The sequence below is a fragment of the Chelonia mydas genome, chromosome 4 (genome assembly GCF_015237465.2).
Source record: "Chelonia mydas isolate rCheMyd1 chromosome 4, rCheMyd1.pri.v2, whole genome shotgun sequence".
In the NCBI taxonomy this organism is placed as follows: domain Eukaryota; kingdom Metazoa; phylum Chordata; order Testudines; family Cheloniidae; genus Chelonia; species Chelonia mydas.
This window is the reverse complement of record NC_057852.1, coordinates 71,513,950-71,533,744: the sequence shown is the minus strand read 5'-3', so window position 1 is coordinate 71,533,744 and position 19,795 is coordinate 71,513,950. Positions and strand designations below refer to the sequence as shown.

Sequence of the window (19,795 nt, the reverse complement as noted above, 5' to 3'; positions counted from 1 at the left end):
TACTTAGAGAAAATTCCCTACCACTCAACATCTGTTGACAAAATGTGTCTGACAGTTTCAATTATTTTTCCAGGATGCCTTACTATTGTTGGGGGATCTACTATGCTGAACAAACTAATTCTGCATGCAACAAAAGTTAAAAAAAAACCTATTCAATATTTTGCTGTGGTGCTTTCATACATCAGTTTTATAGGGGGTTCAGGTAATTCTTATAACTATCCCAACTCCTTTTTATATCCCTTTCCTTGTTGTGCTTTGTGACCATTATTTTAATAGCGCACTCTTGGCTTTACTTAATGTCAAAAGTTCTGGATTTACATTTTTATATCCATGTTATAATTGCAAAATTTGATCAGCAATTTGATTGTCACTTTAGTTTATACTGAAGCATTCTGGATAAACAACATCCATTCAAGCTTGTCATTCATTTTGTGTATATATCAAAGACAACTTAAAATGTGGCTGTTTATCAAAGCCTGTAAGATAGCAATATACTTCTTGTAGTGTGGCATTAATGTGTGTTCTTCATGCACGCTCCATGCTAATGTCTAACAATCACTCCTTAAAAAGGCAATCTACAAAGTTCCAAGATTCAAGGAACCAAATATAATAATTTTTCACAGCACTCAAATGAGAAATCCAAACAATAATTAATACATTGAAATATATTTCTTTTTAGAGAGAGAGTGTGGTATGCTGAGAGACTGAATAGGGGAGATCTTTCCCCATTACATGACCAGTGTGTGTGCTTAACCTTTCCTAAAAATCTTTAGTACATGTTTAAATTGCCATAAAAATGGATAATAAAATCAACAAATGTGTTAGGCTGTGACTTTAAGAACTACCCTGTGCTGGAAGACAATGCAAAGTAGCTGAGTCACAGCTGGAGCCCCAGGAAAAAAATCCTTCTGAGGCATTCTGGCTGGCAGGAGATCAGGTGCAGATTGCACTCACCTCTCTGGCTGACTAGCTTTACTAGCTGACCCATGAGCTGAGAGAGAGTTTCAGAGTAGCGTGGCAGGACTGTGCAAAAGGTAAAGCTCTTCTGTGCAAGAGACAGAGCTTTTTGTGGGGTCACTACCAGGCTGTGGAATAAACTCCCCCAGGAACTAAGGACCCTAACAAACCTTCCAATTGCATGATTCACTTTGACCTTGCCTTCTTTAATATAAACACAAAATAGCAGTGCATGCGCACACACACACACGCCTGTGCTTAATTTGTGCCAGGGCTTGCTGGGGCTGAGCCCAGGCACCTCTAGGCTTGGCATTTCAAAGACTTCTGGGCTCCCGGTCAACAGCCACCACCCTCTGGCTGCCAGCAGCAGTGCAGAAGTAAGGGTAACAATCCACCATACCACGCCACCCTTCTGTGCTGCTTCTCGCAGAGGCACTGCCTTCAGAGCTTAGCACCCGGCCAGCAGCCACCCCTCTCCAGCCATCAAGCTTGAGCCCTGACACCTCTTTCATTACAAATTAAGCACTGACACACACATATTTAAACAACCACTACCAAAACCAAACACTGAACACACAACTTTCTCCTTAGGGAGAGGTTGAGAGAACCACACCGGACAGATGTTAGTCACATCACCTAGTGGAAGGTGCTGGGATAGTCCACTGATGAGATCAGTGTAAACACATTTAGAATAGAATACGCTCATCTCATCCACCCCACCCCTTCTTGGGAGATTAGCACTGCTGACAAGGATATCTGGCCACAGTGTCTGCACTCCCCAGCCACACTGTCATTAGATCCCAAACAGGTACACAAGGAATTGGGAATGCTCCTTGCTTCTTCCCCACCTTGTATAACCAGTCAGGGGCCCATCACAATGTGGCTATAAGGTTTAAGTACACATGCAATCACTAACCACCTGTTTTCATACTCTTATTTCTCAAAATAAATTCTTTATAATGCTCTTTTGTGGGGTGAGGAAGGAGGAATGGGTCACAAAAACAGATTAACCCATTTTTCATTTTAAATAGAGCTGTGAAACATATGATAAATTCCTACTGTAGTTTCCTGTTCTGTCCTAAACTTTTGTACGGTGTTGATATAGGTTGTTAAATGGTCACTATGGCAGTTTTAGCCCAGAACTCGCTGTTTTTCAGTGGTGGATGAAGTAATGTATGAACTGTATGGGCCAGAGTATCTAGTCCACTAAGACCAATTTGCACTGCATAAGCAGTATGAAGGGGCCTTAAATTCAGCCAAAGATGGCTAATGGAAAAGGCTCCCTCTGTATGGGAACTCTCTGCTGCCATAAATCTGGTAGAGGTGGCTCTACTATCCTGTATGAGAGCTATCCATTCCTTCCCAGTGTAGTGATAAGGGGAGAGCACGTTGGAGACATTCCAGAAACAGGGTGTGCGGAGGAGAGGAAGGGGAGGGGGCATTGCAGGAGAAAGTTCTACTCTGTCCCAATTCTCCACAGGTAAAAAGTCCTCTGAGGTACCTTACACCGGTGGCGTAAGTTTGGGCTGTCCATATACATCCCTAACTTGTGCTGGGACCGGGTAGCTCTGATTGAGGGAGTTACAAACAACTCTTGGACAGAGTGGAGAATCAGGGACTATATATCTTGCATATTAGTTCAAGCTTATAGACCACTTGGAATCCTTCAGTAGTAGGAAAGGCATTACAGAAATGTAAGTTCATAATTCATATAGAACCACTTTGTACAGTTCACTTTATATTTCTTTTTCACACAGTGCAATTGTACGGGGCTTGGCAGCTGACATGATTGTCAAAGCACGTATTTGTCATTGGAGAAATCAGGTCAGGTCAGTGATTGAGAAACTAGATATGAATAAATTTGGAGGCCATCATCTAATCCATTAATTCAGTATTTTTTAATAAGAGTAAGAAAAACTCAGTTTAAGATCTGTTGATGCCATGTTAGAGAACTTATGAATGAGAAAGGCAGACAATTTTCAGTTAAATTCCTACCTACACGACGTTTGCCCTCCTAGTATGGTATAGCTACATCTGTTGAGCAAGCTTTCTCCTCCCCTTCAGAATACTACTCTATAAGTAATGCTTGACAAGCTGTACAAATGTCCTCAGAGAAGAGAGTTCATTCGTTCCTCCATAATTGCAGAACTATTTTGAGGAAGGTTCCAGCAGAAGAACCTTCTCCAAAAAATGGCAGCAAAAGGTCCTGTACAGCATGTCTAGCAAGCCATAAATCATAAGAGACTTGGGCTTGCCAGTATACCATGTACTCTGAGGTTACTCTATTAAAACATTTTCAGACGGGAGCTGGTATATTAGGCTGAGATCATGTCAACCAAAGACAAGGGAAAGAGTTTACTGGACTGGTTCCACCGCCCCTACACGCTGCCCCCCCCCCAAAAAAAGCATCCCATTAATTTTGAGGGAAGGGCAAAGATTTATGCTGTAGCTTATTTTAGTCAGCCTGGTCTGCTCCGCCTGACTGGCTGAGGGTGAGGTGGGATAGGTGTGGGAATCTTAACTGAGAATTTCCTGAGTTCCTTTCTGATTAAATTATCAACCTTCAAATTCACGTTTCTGCAGTGTTTTTTACATTGTTTAATGTGACCATTCAAACATGCCCCTCTCCTAGGCCCCAATCCAGCAAAGCATTTAAACGTGTGCTTAACTTTATGAACATAGAGTTATATCACTGAAGTCAATACATGCCTAAGTGTTTTGCTGGATCAGGGCCATAATGTAGCTATTTTTTGACATTTTTATACAGCTGAGCTGTTCTTTTTCTAATTTAGGTTCCAATTCTTTACTGTGCTCCCTGTGGACAGACACCTGAGCCCACAATAGCCCATTGACTTAAATGGATCTCTGTATGGATGCAGAGGTCCACCTGCTCTGAGTTCAGTGCAGGATCAGGGCCTTAGATTCTTTATGGGGAAAATGTTTTGGATTATTTTTAGATTTTTTTTCCTAGAAAAAATTGTCAACAATTAATTAATCTAAAATAGACAGGGGAAAATGTTAACAGGATTTGTATAATAGACATACATAAAATTTAAATTGGCCTGAAGTTTAGATATAGAAAATAGTCATTTTATCTTCAAAATTATACCCTTCTGGGTAATATCCGTGCAAAGAGACAGGTATCAGATTAGCCACAGGAGGACTTCCTCTGGTATACTGAATTCAACATAAAAATACTGTTAGGTGCCAAAAGTAAAAGTAATAGAAGTTCTATCATTTTAAAACGAGATTTTTTAAGATCACACCAAGATGTACAGGCACGCAAAAGTAGATATAACACGTTTTCCTCCTTTAACTGCATTTTTAACTATTTATACTGCAGGTGAAATTCACCCCTGTACAGACAGCCAGTAGACAGAACTTTATACCATTTAAGCTCTGATTTGTGACTGCCAGGCAGGCTAGGAGTCACTGCATCTGCATTTATACACTTTCAAGATTCATCTGCATTAACATTCTCTCTCTCACTCACTATCAAGATACTGATTCCTGACTCCAATCAGTCCATGATGCCAACTTCCAATACCCATTCGTTAAATTATCAAACAAGCACCTTTGTGCTTTCTCCCATAATACCTTGCAGGCTGGGGAGCAGCTCCCCATAAACATTGCCAAAACTATCTCATTTTCCTGCTTCAAAACTTTCCTTTTCCATGATGCCTGCAAAAACCTGGCAATGGTTAGACCACTGGTACACTGAGATCACAGCCTATCATGCTGACCAATATTGTCTCATTGTTTCCTTCTATTTCCCCATCTGTCTCTATCTTTTATCTCATCTTATACTTAAGTTGTAAGCTCTTTGGGGCAAGAACTGTCTTTTTGTTCTGTATTTGTAGGGTGTCTAGCACAATGACCAGAGGTCCTAGGTGCTTTGATACTACAAATCAATAAACAAATAATTTTGAAGGGATGTTCCATATGAAAAAGGCTGGAAGTTTTAAATATTCAAATATCAGTGAATATTCTATCACACTTGGGGAGGAAGAACTATTATTTCATTAACAGAGAATCAACACTTCTCTTAGTAGGCCACAGGGTCATCAAAGATCATCACAAGTTACTCCATTCTCTATAGGGCCCCTTGCAGATCAGTAGACAGAGAAAATGAAGTACCAAGTAGTAATGGAATGTGCTACCCAGCTTCCACTATACCAGTAATAAAAAGAATATAAGATGGCTCTTTTCATTGAGATGTTTGCTATGGGCCATAAAAAAATAGGGCGTAAAGTGGCGTTTTCACTCAACTTGCAGGTTCCCTGTGGTGCAGGCAAGACTACTTTGTAGAAACTCTGTAAAGCTTGTTCCTGTTTTCATGATTTTCCTTGTGGCTTACAATAGTATCTCATATTAGAATATAAACAACAAATCCAAGCACAATAGAAAATAAATTACTGCAAACATTCTGGACATTTGGGAAAATCCCCACTAATTTTTCTACAAATTTGTGTAAAACTATCCCAGCATATTTCTCCAAATGCCCTGTAGTTTTCTATATTCTCTGGCTATTGCTGAGTTCTCAACAGCTGCCATATTTGCCTATACAGCCCCTGAGTTATCATTATCTCACCTGGAGCTTTACAAAATGCTTTGGGATAAAAAGTGGCTAAGGAAAGCGGAAGCATAGACTCATTGACACACAAAGTTGTAGTAATTTAACTAAAAGTGTGACTTAAAAGTGTATGTGCATACTCTTACATTGCTTATATCCTGTATCTTAGAGAGAAAGGACAAACTAGAGAGGAAGGCTATTTGTGTTGGACTTCAGAGACCCAGACTCACTTCTTTGCTCTGCCACAGATTTCCTGTGTGCCCTTGGGCAAGTCAATTAGTCTATGCCTCAGTTGTCCATCTGGGAAGTTGGGACAGTAGTAGTTGGGAGAGAGGTGTTGTGAGCATAAATACCCTAAAGTGATTGTGATGTGCTCAGATACTCTGGTGATGGGGATCATATAAGTACCATAGACAGACATATCAGTTCAGCCTGCCCAAGCTAAACTGACATAATCAATTTGAAATCAACCTAGGTGTGTCCAAATAGGAGTTTGAACCAGCTAAATTAAACCAGTGTAAATTTGCACAAGACATTAGATTTGGGACAGATGCAGTGTTGGTGATGGAGGAAAGAGCAGGAGCTGGGAGAACAAGGTGACTTCTTTAATGACCCCTGCCAACTTACCTTCCTTACCTGCTTTACTCACGACAAAGCCCTGCTCACTAGTGTACTGGTGGGAGAATGGAGTAGCCAGTGCACCTAGGGAGCTAACTTAAGTACCCACTCATCTCTGATCTGTTCTGCTCTTGTGCACAGCAGAACATTGTGGAACACAGGCAGACGCTGGACACCCAGAGAAGCAAAAAAGTTGAAGCACTCTTTCCTATAGACTCTCCAATGTGGAGAAGTCAGACAGACAGATTGGGGAGGGGGAGGAAAAGAGAGAAACAGTGGAAAGGGTATGCAAATAATAGGAGGAGGGGAATGATGTGAGAAACTAGGGGCGGGGGAGGTGGGGGAAGAATTCAAGTCAGTAAGAAAAGGATATTCGAGCAACCAAAAGGAGGGAGCCTTGGAGGTGAGAGAAGGATTTAAACAAATAGAATAGGGGTGATAGAGGAGTTTTCTAGCAAATAAGAATAAAGAGGAGTTACTTGACTTGTATAGTAACTTGAGTTCTTCAAGATGTGTGGTTCCTATCTGTATTCCATTATGGGTGCACTTGTGCTTTATGCACCTGAGACCAGAAGATTTTTGCTAGCAATGTCTGTTAGTCCATGCCTGGGCCCTTCTCCTTCTTGTGCTCCAAAGAGAGGACATATGGCATGGTGCAGAACAACCACCTCTCCGGTTTCTTCTCTACCATGAATCTTGCATAAAGGATCCAAAGCAGAGAGGATGGTGGGTGGGTAGAGGAATACAGAGAGGGACCACACATCTTGAAGAATTTCAGTTACTTCATGAGGTAAGTAACTTCTCCTCCCCCTCCAAGCGATAGTCCCTCTGTGTATTCTGCTGTAAGTGACTGACAAGCAGAGCTAATTAAAGGAGGGTACGAGGACTTCTGTGGTATCGATGACTGGAGGGCTTCTGTGACCAAAGAAGCATCAGCTGAAGAAACTTGCAACAGGGTGTAATGTCTCATGAAGATACAAACAGAATGCCATGTTGCAGCTTTACAGATTTCAGTAAGAGGAACATCTCAAAGTGAGATTACCAAAGCGGCTTTGGCCCTAGTTGAGAGTCTAAGCAATTTCCTAAAAGATTTTGTTCTTTGTAGGTAGAATGCCAAACCTTGATGGATCAGCTCATCTACCTGTCTAGGTGAGGTGATGGTGACCAGAACCTTCACAGATAGGTGGATCAAAGAACATGAGGCCAGTTGTTTGAAGGGAGGCCTTGTTAATTCCGAAAGGACCAGATTGAAGCCCCATGATGGAGTAGGTTTCATTATAGCAAGGAAAGGCTATGACCAGACCTTTCAGACACTGTACAGACATTGTACAGTGGTTGTAAATTAGGGAATGCCAGGCAGAAAAAGCTGTTGTGTGTACCCAGATCTAAAGTCTTTAAAGAAAGGATATATTAGAATATCTATATATTCTAAACACAATGGGGATGTCAGAGAGTCATCAGATAATACTGACACCAGACAGAACCTTTTCCACTTCTCTACGTAGCACTTTCTAGTGAACTCCTTCCTACTGTAGTTAAGAATAACCTCAACCATTTGTGAATGTGTCCCTTTTAGACTCAACACCCATCCAAATACCAGCCTGTCCTCTGGTGGGAAGCTGTATTGAGATGCCTGACCTTGCCTGTCCTAAGAGAACAAGTCCAGGGACATCTGAAAAATTTTGGGCAAGCAGAATGGTCTAGACCATCTGGGAGCAATCAGGATGACCAACACTCCATCTAGTTTGAGGCATCAGCTGTCCCAACCAAATGACTAGGAGTGAGTCTCCCTGACCTTGAGCTCCTCTGGAACAGTTGATCATGCATTTTCAGTCCTCTTGAGATGCAGACAGATACTAGGATGGAAAGCGCCCTCCCCCCAAAATTGGGAAAATATGTCTATACTATGGAATCATGTAGCTCCCATTCATGGTCCTTGGAAAACTGTCCGTTGAGGCTGCCTGCCAATGTGTTGTGTATTCCTGAGAGCTGCACTGCCAACAGAGTGATCTGGTGGCAAATACACCAGTTCTAAAGATTGACAGTTTCTATACATAGAGGTACGGATATCATACCCCCTTGTTTGTTGACGTTGAATACTGTAATCATGTCTGACATCACCTGACTATACAAGGTCTGTATGAATGGCAGGAATCGCTTGCAGGCTTCACGGACTGCACACAGTTATAGTTTTATGTGCATCCAGGACTCTTGGGAAGTCCATGTCCCTTAGGGTGGGGTGCCTATCTAGATAAGCATATAGCACAAGGAAGCATCTGTGATTAATGTCTTCTGAGGCAGGGGGCTTTGTCCTCCCACCAGGCTAGAGAAGCTTGCATTGTGTGTGGAAATCAGTGCTAGCTTTTCCATACTGTGTTTGCTCAGCACATATACTGTTCAAAGCCAATCCTGGAGGCAACAAATGCAAAGTCCCATGAAGGGTGTCACACAGGTGCAGGAAGATATGTGACCTAGGAGAATAAGAATGAATGGATTGATGTCTGTGGGCTCAGCTGAAGTTGAGTGACAAGTTCTTTATAGACTGGAATCTGTCCTGAGGAAGGTATGCCTTGGCACTGATAGAGTCCAATATTGCCTCAATAAAATCTAGTCTATCTATAGTCTAAAATGGACTTTTGTACGCACAAAACTTTATGCAGATTCCCAGTGAACTCAGAAAATTGACCAAAGCTGAGGTTGCTGTCAGTTCCTCTTGATGAGATCGCCCCCTCAAGTAATCAGTCATTAGAATGAGCTGCTATGACAAAGTACTTTTGTAAATATCCTTGGCATAGTTGCAGGGCTGAAGGGAAGCACGTATATTGATAATGGTATGAACATACAGTGAACCTTAGGAATCCTCTGTGGGAGGAATGGATGTCTATATAGAAATAAGCATCCTTCATACTGAGAGCTGTGAATCAGTAGTATTTTGTTCAGTGAGGGAATTACTGAAACTGAACCTCAGTTTGCAGATATAGTCATGGAGCTGTCTGAGATCCATGATGAGACTCCATCTTACCTTCTTTTTGGGGATGAGGAAATATTTTGAGTAAAAATTCCTTTCCCCAGTATTACAACAGCACTGCCTCTATTTCTCACAGATGAAGCAGAGGATCTAGTTCTTGACTGTGCATCCTTTTGCAAGAGGGGTCCCTGAAGAGGAACAGGGAAAGGAACTCTATAGTGTAGGCAGTATGAATGATGTCAAGTACCCATTTGACTGTTATCTGACAAGCCTGGAAGAAAAGAAACAGATGGCCATCAAAACTGGATATTATAAGTTTGGGTAGATGGACATGGTATCTGGAGTGGTTCACAGTTCTCGGAAGTCCGAAAGTGTTTCTTAGTGGCAGGTTAGGGTTGGAAGGAGGAAGAAGGGTAAATGTGTTTGTTTTACTGCAACTTCTGTCATTTCTCTGGTGATTCATAAACCCTTTATCATTAAAGTGTTGAGGTGCGAGTCATGGCTTATATGGTTCTGGCCTGTGGAATTTCCTCCTTGTTGATGGAGTATAGATCTCTAGTGAGTAGAGGGTTGCCCTTGAGTCTTTCAGTAAGTGTAACAAATCAGTTCTCTTCCCACTGAACAGATTGTTCCCTTCACAAACAAATTCTCCACAGTAGGCTGGACTTCCTTGGAAAATCCTGAGGACTGAAGCCACAATGTCCTATTCATGACAATAGCTGTTGCCATCAAACAGGAAGCTGTGTCTGCTGCATTCACTGAGGCTTGAAAATGACCTGGCAGCTTGGAACTGTGCTCTGTCCTCCTGCAGGAGCTTGTTAATTATTCCAAGTTTGCAGAATTTACTAACAAAGTTGCATTTAGCAATTAATGCCCCTGACAGAATGTTATGTGGAACTATAGGTTGGATGAAGCAAAAACTTTCCTCATCAACAGGTCCAAACCTTCAGCTCTCTTATCGGAAGGGATGGATTTTGGCTAATATTGCCTGTTTCTTTCAGAGACTGCTTGGCCTAAGGAGTTCAGGGCAGGGCGCGTAAATAAAAATTCTGCTCCCTTGGCTGGTACAAAGTATTTATTTTCTGTCCTCTTTGGAGTGGGACTACATGTGGCTGGAGAATGCCAGACCATCCTTCCAGATTCTGAAATATCTTCATTAACAGGCAGTCCTTTGCTAGGTCCCATGTGCTACAGAATGTCGAGGAATTTGAGATGTCTCCTGCATTTCCTCCAGGAGAAGGAACCAACCTTAATAGGTCTTGGAATTGCCTGTAATCAGGTGGAGAAAGTGAGGCCAGCACAACCGCCTTATCGGGGGATGATGATGATGATAACCCCATCAGTTCCGATTCTTCTTCCCCTTCCATTAGTTCTTAAGCAGGTTCAGATTCCTCTCTCTAAGGAGAGGAATGTCGTGATTTCTGACAGGTTGTTCTGACACAGGATAGCATATGTATCGGTCACATGGTCCTCATTACAGCCATTAAGAAGGGTCAAATGGTGGTTGAGGTGGCCCTCATGGAATAGATCCCACACCATTGTTCCAACATGGGTGCACTGTATTATTAGAATGGAAAGGAGCCCAAGAGAGACTCTAAATCTTATATCTGGACTAACCTCCTGACTCCTCCTTACTGCAGGCAGTGATGGTCTCTTGCCCATTTTCGATGCACCTGAGGAGGAAAAGATAGATCCCACTTCCATGGGTGGTGTTATTGGAATCACAGAACTTGTGAGATCATGGTTAGGGGAAGATATCAGGGAGCAACTCTCTCTTTTGTGCCACCCCTGGTCTGGTAGTATCGATCCTTGTGAGGATTGAATGGGAGACTCTACATCCTGGAGGATGACAATATCCTCATTGGTATTGTATCTCCCTGCAGGCTTGTGGTGGCATGGAGGACTCCTGTCTCTCTGTCTGGAAGAGTCAGCATTTTAAGAACTTTCAGCGCCAACAATTCCTTATCATAGTATGACTATACAATAGTTGGAGGGGGAGGAGCTTGATACTTCTCTTTCGTCAGTACCATGGATGGTTCCATTCCAGCAGATGGTGCCAGTCTCAAATTACTCTTGCTCTTTAGAGCCAAGAGATTGGTACTGTGTCTCTTGTGAGTGCCTCAGCTTCCTTTTACCAAGGGCGCAGAATCTCACCCAACTTTAATAGCATTGAAAAAGGGGTCATCTTCTTGAAAGTGGACCTAGAGGAGGATTTCTTTAATCATTCAGGAGTATGTTTTCTACCCTCCTAATGTCCCTGTGTGAAAGAGAGTCTTCAGGTCTACTCCTCTAGGCCTTGGAATCTCAGTGCCTCCACCTGCTGTCTGACCCAGGTCAAACTGGGGCCTCATAACACGATCCATAAGATATCTTCAAAGTCTACACTCATGGACTTGTTGAGTCCTGCTGCGGAAGGATCAACAAACGCTGCACTTCAAGAGGATGTGAGTTTCCCCAAGGTAGTAAGAGGCACTTCAGATGGTTACTGACAGGGAGGGCCAGGAGAGACATTCTTGAATCCCAGGCATTCACGTCACCCTGTTCAGAAGAGAGTTTGAGGGAGAGAGGGAACACCCAAGCCCTAAGCTTATTTAAACTAACTAGGTACTAAGAAATAGCTAAAACTATCTAAAAGTATTAAAGGAACTTTTTACAATCTTAACTGTAAATAAGCTGAAGAAAGTATCAAGTGCTGCAGACACTGAATGGTTCCATCGGCAGCAGAATGGAACTGGAGAGTCAGTTGGTCTGCATCGCCCTTTATGGCCTTGGTTCGGAGCAGTAGGGCACAGCCATTACTAATGGATATTACTAACAATAATCTTCCAGTCTGAGGCACATGGAGCAGATGAGCATGCACAATGGAATACATAAAGACCATCACTTGAAGGTGGGGTTTTACTTTACCATGTTACCTTCTCCACCCCACCTCGCCCTCAAAAAACAAACAAACAATAAAAAATAACACAGTAATTTTCAACATGTATCTATCTTTGGGATACCTTGACTATGAAAGGCATTACAGGAAATTCTATCCTGTGGAATAATTTTTCCTACATTAAAGAATAGTTGCATAGAATAAACATGGATAAAACTTTATTACAGGTGCATAAAACAGTGTTACAAAGATACCATTTGTGATAGATTGTCCCCCACTGATGGGGTGCCACCTGATGTACTGGAGTCCCACCGAGCCCGCCCGTTCCACCAGCCTGGGGTCCCTCACCCTGTGCTTTGCCAGGCCCTCAAGCCTCCTCTAGCACACAAGCAAGTAGGGACACACCCATCTGCAGAATGACACAGACACTGAAATCAGCTCTGCATGGGAAGAATCAACTAGGGGATTGCCCAGCACTCAAGTGCCCTCCCCCTCTGTGGTGCAAACCCAAAATTGTATTGTCTTGCTCTGCACAGAAAACTGTGCAGCGTAAGCTCATGAAATTCACTCCTTCCCTCAATGTGGACGAAGATATGCACAGCTTTTTGCCTCCAGTTATGAATTTCACAAACTAGTTTAGAGAGAACCAAAAAAGTTTATTAACTACAAAGGATAGATTTTCAGTGATTATAAGGAATAGCAAACAGATCAAAGCAGATTATTTTAGTAGATAAACAAAAACTGCAAACTGAGATTAACACACTAGATAGGTAGGTTATAAATTAGCAAATTGTCACCCTGAGTGATAAACAGACTGGCAGAGTCTTAAGACACAAATTGCCTTTGGTTTCCCAGGTTTTCATACACAGGCTAAAGATCCTTCTAGTCTGAGACCATCACTTTCCAGGGTGTTTCCAGGTGTGTTGTTGCAAGGACATTGAGGTAGCCTCATGATCGCATTATCCCCCTTTTATATCTTCTTCACACTTGCTGGAAAGCTCTTTTGCTGAACTGGGTCAAACAGTTCCCATTGTGTAGTGCTATCTCTGAGAGGTCTCTGTTGTACACAGTTCCTGGGGTAATCCTTGTGCTTGTGTGCATTTCCTCAATAAGCCATTAACATTGTTTGGACTTTTTACTGTTGTACCTGAAAGGCTGCTTGTGGGTGTTTTCAACCTCACATGTTTCAGTAACACATACATAGCCACACTTCATAACTTCACATACAACAGTAACACATATAATGCAATGAGATATTAATGTCTAGCAGATCAAGACTTTTAGAATGATACCTCACAAGCTATACTTTCTATAAAACATACACTAATTTCATGGCAGAGGTGAATACTGGGGTGTCAGGGTGTCACACCATCCAAATTAACTAGCTCTGTATTAGCACTATATCATAGTGGCTACAGGAGTAAGCAACAACAAGCACTCCAATAAGAAAAAATGAGAAGTGAAATTAAAACAGTGAATCAGAGTAGTTTAATATCCAAACTCCTTTCCTTGAGCAGGTGACAAGAAGAGATCAGACAAGACACTTAAAATAATGTATATGAATATTTCAGTGACAAACAATACAAAGGAACAGAATGAATGAGTTACAATAAAGTAACGCCAACTGTAAAAACTGTAAATAGAACTCAAATACACCATGATGTGCTAAAGAATTAACAAGGCCATTAAAAAAAAAGAGACAGACAACATGGTCTATTACATGTATCTTGTTTCCATGGTATAAAAAGGAAGACTGATTTATAGAGAGTAAAAGAGAAATTCAGTTTCATTTTTGAGATTTATATTTAGGGTTTCTTAATTGCCATTTATTTGTTAAACAGGATTTTTAGGGAGAATTTAATATTCTTTCCTGTCATTTTAGAACCCTTGGTCTGTGCCACTGTGTCTTTGGAGTCTCTGTTTAAATACTTGTGATGATAATTGATCGGTTTGTGTTTATCAGCAGAGTGATAAAGCTACCAAAATGTAAATAATCATTCCAGAAAACTACAAGAGAACAGAGAAATAAAACTGTATGAAACACTCAAGGATTAGTACTGCATATAAAATTAATGCACAATGACTAAAGTGATGATATACTCTGAAACAGTGCTGCCAGTATAATATTTCCAACCTGATTTTCCATTTCCCTCTCATAAGAGCAAGCTTTGATGTTAGCAATAGCTACGCAAGACTTCCATGATACAAGACTTTCACAATGTGATCTGAATAAGTTTAAGGATGGCCTACTGAAATTCTATTAATTATTATTAGGAACTGTAAAATCATCATTTCACTGTAACATAGTCTATCAGCTCAGGTATATAAATACCACAGATTTTCCCCACATGCAACCATACCATACAGCAGGGCCTCTTTCCTATATATTGATAACAACAGACACCTCATTTAACCATGTGATCCATTTTGAATAGTTTTGTTGCCTGCTATTGTCATGATGTCAATGCTTCAGTCAGCCCACTATCATTCCTCGCATCCTATTCTGTAACTAGCAGATTCATAAGGTAAAAATGGTTGACAGAACCTTTATTCACCAAGTAAGTTGGAGGATGTCTTCTTTAAAAATTCACTGGTAATTTTTATGCAATATATAGAGTCAAAGTGCCATAAAACTATACTGTACCCTCCAGTGAAGGACAGCTGATGCTTATTCAACATAATGTTAGCCTAATTTTAACAAAGTAAGATATCAGCTCTACAACTAGTACAGACAATGTCAAAATATACTAAAAAAATGTTGGACACATGTTTTATTCATGACAGCAAGCGTCACTCCTGATTCAGCCAATTGTTCACCTATTATTTTAAGGTCATAATTCTCTCTTCTTTCCCCCTCTTCCCAATCATATCCATGTTGTACAGTAACAGACTAATTTTTCCAAGTTATACATGCTTTCTCTGACATCACAACTAAAATACATCACAGCTAACTTTTTCGATATCGTACTTAATTAGGCTTAAAATTAACTTGCAGCATTGATTATTGATCAGTTTAGAATGTTAATATAAAAAGTCTGTAAGAAATATAGTTTCACAGCTAAACAGTTTTCTCTTTGTACAGTTATTAGAAAAATGGGTCTGCAGATTGTTAACATTGTTTTACCAATTCTCTTCCCTGAGATTACCTTAAAATATAAGCAAAAAAGAAGATTGTAAGTATTTAAGTTGTTTGGTTCAAAACTATCTGAATCCTTTGTACACCTTTGTCTATAATATAGCATACATTAACTCATGACATCAACTGGACGAGTTAAATGTACGGAAGTAACATTACTCACCTCCACTTCAACCTGCTGTTCTCATTTGTTATGACATCTTCAACAATGAACCTCACTTATGATAGTGATATTGGACTGTAGGCAACTGAACAGATCCAGATCGTTTCGTAAAGTTGAAGTCAGGGCTGAAAGTTTCATTGCCAGGTTTTATTGTTTTTACCATTCGTTTCCTGCAGTCACATTGCTGTTCAATTAGCATTAGAAATAAAACTTACTCAATTTTAAAGTTGCTAAAATCTTATTAATAAGACTCATTAGCTCTTCACACATTGCACCAGCTGATCTCTCAGAGGTGGCAAGTTCATTCTTGCAGTATTTGGTTTTTTTAATTGTTTCCTTTTTTTTCTTATACATGTTGCTCTACTTAGGCTGTAATCTCTAAAACTGGAAAATATATTTCTAGCCATGATTTTTTAGAAAAGAGAAACTGTTTTTGTGCGTCAGTCATTGAAAGGTGGATTTCACATAGAACACCTTACCTTCCTTAAATCACCAGCTGAAGAAGATTTTAAAGTGTTTTTTTTTTCTCCTTGTACACTATTGATAGCCACCAATCAATATTTTGGACTTTCTTTCGAAAAAAATATTTCTAGCCCCTATAATCTGAGATCCATATATTTTAAAATCTGTAAAGACAAAGGATTCTTCAAATAGAGGAACTGACATTGATTTCCTATTATTATACATTAGTATCTTCATTCACAACATTTTACAACTATACATAATAGGTATGGTAATGTGAAGAGCAAACTTTAGTAGTAGCAAAACTCTTTGATTGTTAGTGACATATGTCATTGTTCAACTGAATAGGATGACAAATACATTCAATATGTGCAAATTGTACAATGTATATGGGTGATGACCCTTGAAATTAAGAATATTAATATACTAAGATGATACATGATGCTATCTAATAAATTCATATCAACGCTGTGGAAATGGTAAACAAGCTAAAAGATCAAATTAAACTTTTTTTTAAAAAATAACCAGCCTTAAAACATACCAAAGGTTACACAGTGGAAACACAGCAGTGTTATGCAAAAGAAGTAATTATGGAATTTAAGAGCAGTTAGTGATTAAAAATATTGAATTATAACAACTCTCAATATATATAATTTAATGAAAGTCTTATTGAGATTTATGAGCAATATATAAATCTAATGAGCTGAATCATATTAAGAAAAAAAACAGGTTATAACAACTGCTGTTAATAATAACTATGACTGAAGGACTGTACATTTGAAATATTTAAGTGCATATGATGACATCAAACACACAGCCTGATCTCTGTATACATTATCTACAGTTGTAGCAGGCCATATTAACAACATTCAGTAGAAAGGAGAAGACTGACAGTCACTTCTTTAAGTTTCTAGTAGAAAAAGGAAAAGCAGTTCCTAGCAGGAGAAGAACAAATGACAGTTAACTTGATTGGATGATGAGCAATTTTAATAGACACACTGCTGTATTTCCTTCTAGGAGGCATCATTGACTGCATGCTGGCTAGATGGAAGTTCTGATAATGTCTGCACTTTTTGTTTCCCCCTAGTGAATATTACAGAGGTTTTTTTTTGGGGGGGGGGGGGTGCAAATTTAGCCAGGATCTAGCCACTGGACTGTGCCTGTCTAAATCAGAGTGTGCATTTGGTCCCAGCTCTTTAACATTATTTAGTCAGATTTTGTAACCATTCATGCACGTGTTCTTCTGAGAAACTTAAATCCATAGATTAATTTGCCTTCTACAATATCCTCGCTAAAGTTTTCTTGTATAATGCATGTTTTCCTTTTCTCCACATTATATTTACCATTTGGGATATCAAAGACGTCATCAAGCTATTAAATATAATTTGGCATTCAAAGCAATCTCAAGTTAAAAATGACACATGAGCATCATTAAGTGCAAACTAGCTTTTTATAGCAGCCACGGATCAAGCTAAATGATGCTTTTAAATCTTAATGGCTGGTTACTTAGCAAACAAAACTATCTCTCCCCCCCCCACACCCCCCCCCACACACACACCTCACTCACCTGCTGCTCTCCTGGCTCTGGGGATTTCACCAGGTGCTTATCCTTGTACAAAGACCACAGGCCAATATTAGGCAGGAAAATTAAAGCCACCATGAACAACAACGTCATTTGCAAAAATCTCTTCTGTTTTCTCTTCATGGCAAATGGCAGCATATATAGAAGAAGAGGAGCTATTCCTTGCACTCGGGGCCAGTTTCCTTTCCCCTCTGTCTCTCCGCGTCACCCCGAAACTGGGAGTCGGTTAGAAGAAACTTTTGTTACAAGCCTCGAGTCACCACCAATCCGCACAGTTCACAGGGCGAGTTTGTAACCTGCGGAACAAACGCAAACACAGATTCACTTAATTCCCCCACAAATGCGACTGAAATCACCGCCCACCGGCTGAGGCTTTCCCGAGGAAACTGTGAAGCACATGATCGATCCACGTTATTATAAAACAAGAGAGTAAATATGATCGGCAGATAGACTGATCAGAAGTTATTGAGAAATCGATACGACAATAAATGGTTTACGGGAAATTGGGTGGGAAGTGGGGGCCACGCGCTGGTCAAAGCACGCAATTCCGCAACCCACTGATCAGAGTGGGACTGCCAGGGAGCAATTTGCAAGCTCTTCCTTTGCGAGATGAAATGCTACCTCTGCCTCTAGCAGGAGGAGACCATCTCCCCCATCAGAACAGCTGCTTCCCACCACGAAAGAAATCCGGAGCTACAAGGTGCAGCTCCAGCTGGGACCGAAGGAGGCAACAGGAACTCCCGTTTGAAAGGCGAGCTCTGAACTCCTTGAACCAAACACACACCCCTCAGGAGACGGCCTCGGTTTCCCCTCCTCGCCCTCAAGTCTCAACTGCACTTCGTGACAGAGGGAAAGAGCCCTTGAAGGAGACAGCTGACATCATTACCAGCAAAATACCAACTAGTCTGAGACTTACCCTCCCCCCTTCTAGGCACTGTTAGCGTATCGCAAAGTGCATTCACCACCGCTCGGTCTCTCTCCCTCCCGGACAATATTTTCACACTCTGATGCTGTTCGTGTTACCATTCTTCTCCTGGGACTGATCAAGCAGAGAAGAAAGAAAAACATAATGAGCTCACCAGTTTATTCAATAAAAAATGCGCAAAGGTACAAAGCTCTAAGTGTGCAGGAGGGACTGGCGAGGGGATGATCCAGGGGGATGAACAGCTCCCTCCCGAGCCACCTCCTCCAGCTCTCTCTCTGATGGCTTTCAGCTGAGATGTGAGCGGGTGTACAACATGTGCACGGGATCTAAGCGGGGGGGGAGGGGGAAATCTCTCCCAGCTCCAGTTTAAACAAAGCCGGAGGAGGCGCAGGATAAAACCCTGGATCTCTAGGCTCCGTTCCTCCCGGACTCGGCCCACAGCGCCCTCACCTCAACCCAACGGCTCCGGGCCGCAAGGAAGGAGCTAAAGGCCAGAAGTAGCCGTTGTTTCCTGGGCTCTTTCTCGTCGCCTCCTTCATGATGGGTTCCCGGGGAGCAGCAGCTGCGAGCTGGCTTCGCCGGAGAGGAGAGCGGGAGGAGGCGGGGGGAGAAGAGGGTTACTTGGCACAGAAAGCTGCTCTTCCCGACGCCTTATTAGTGGGAGCAATTCCAGAGCCGGCCGAGGCAGGTAAAGCGTCCGGCTCCTGATCTGCTCCGCCCGGCTCCGCTCCTGGCCCCAGAAGCCGGGGGCGGCTGGCGCTTCTTGCCTCCCCGTGCTGGAGGCGGCAGCGGGCCCGGCCGGGCGGGCCCCGTGCAGCCCCTGGCTGGTGCTGGCGGTGGACGCTGGTCCGTAAGGAGCCTGGCGCAGCAGCCCGAGCACTTGCATGGCGTTAGCTGCGGAGCCGCGCCACCTGGGAGCCGGGGAGAATCCGCCCCACCGGCCTCCAGGGGGCCGACAGGCTGGGCTGGGAAACCCCGCGGGCCCGCAGCGGGGTTGGCGGAGGCACCGCTGGCTTGGCCAAGGCCGCCGGGGCAGCGGCGAGAAGCCGGGAGCCAGCATCTCAGGCGCGTTCCAGTAATAAAGGGGCCCCGATCCATCGCTGGGGTGAGCGCGGGGAGCCTGCGGGGGCCGGGCCCCAAAGTGTGGGCTTTCGTTTCAGTCCCCTTCTGCACCTCCCCGGAATGAAGTGCGCCCGTGGTGTCAGTCACCTTCCCGGAGGCTCCACTCCCTAGCCCACCCCCGCTTTGTTAGCCTGATGGGGGGGCCCAAATGGGGCGAGATGCTGCTCCTAAAGCATGTTGTCCTTCGTGTATGTTTATGCCAGCCACCCAAAACGTGAGCAAACCTGAAATACCACAAACCTCCAACCTGAGTCAAACATTCTTGGTTCAAGTTTTGCTCAGGCAGAAATGTGGAAGGGGGGTAGAGACTTTAAATAGGGCTCCGTGCATAGGGCATACAGTGTGCCAGTCTGCCCTTGCTATGCTGGTTATTAGAAATTCCTCCCCCTAGCTGAGGTATTTAAATTTAAA

At 42.3% G+C, this 19,795-nt stretch overlaps 1 protein-coding gene across 4 annotated transcripts in view; it reads right to left on the bottom strand.

Moving 5' to 3' along the window:
- GALNTL6 (polypeptide N-acetylgalactosaminyltransferase like 6) overlaps positions 1-19,488 on the bottom strand; it is a 901,649-nt gene extending 882,161 nt beyond the window's left edge. The window contains exons 1-3 of one of the 4 annotated variants that reach the window (XM_043545990.1): positions 18,713-19,488; positions 18,254-18,376; positions 17,323-17,633 (exon numbers count right to left, since the gene is read on the bottom strand). In XM_043545990.1, coding sequence (XP_043401925.1) covers positions 17,323-17,475 — 153 coding nt within the window. In that variant the 5' untranslated portion in view covers positions 17,476-17,633; positions 18,254-18,376; positions 18,713-19,488. The other 3 variants (XM_043545991.1, XM_043545989.1, XM_043545992.1) reach the window with 3 other exon arrangements.
- Positions 19,489-19,795: the final 307 nt, after the last annotated feature.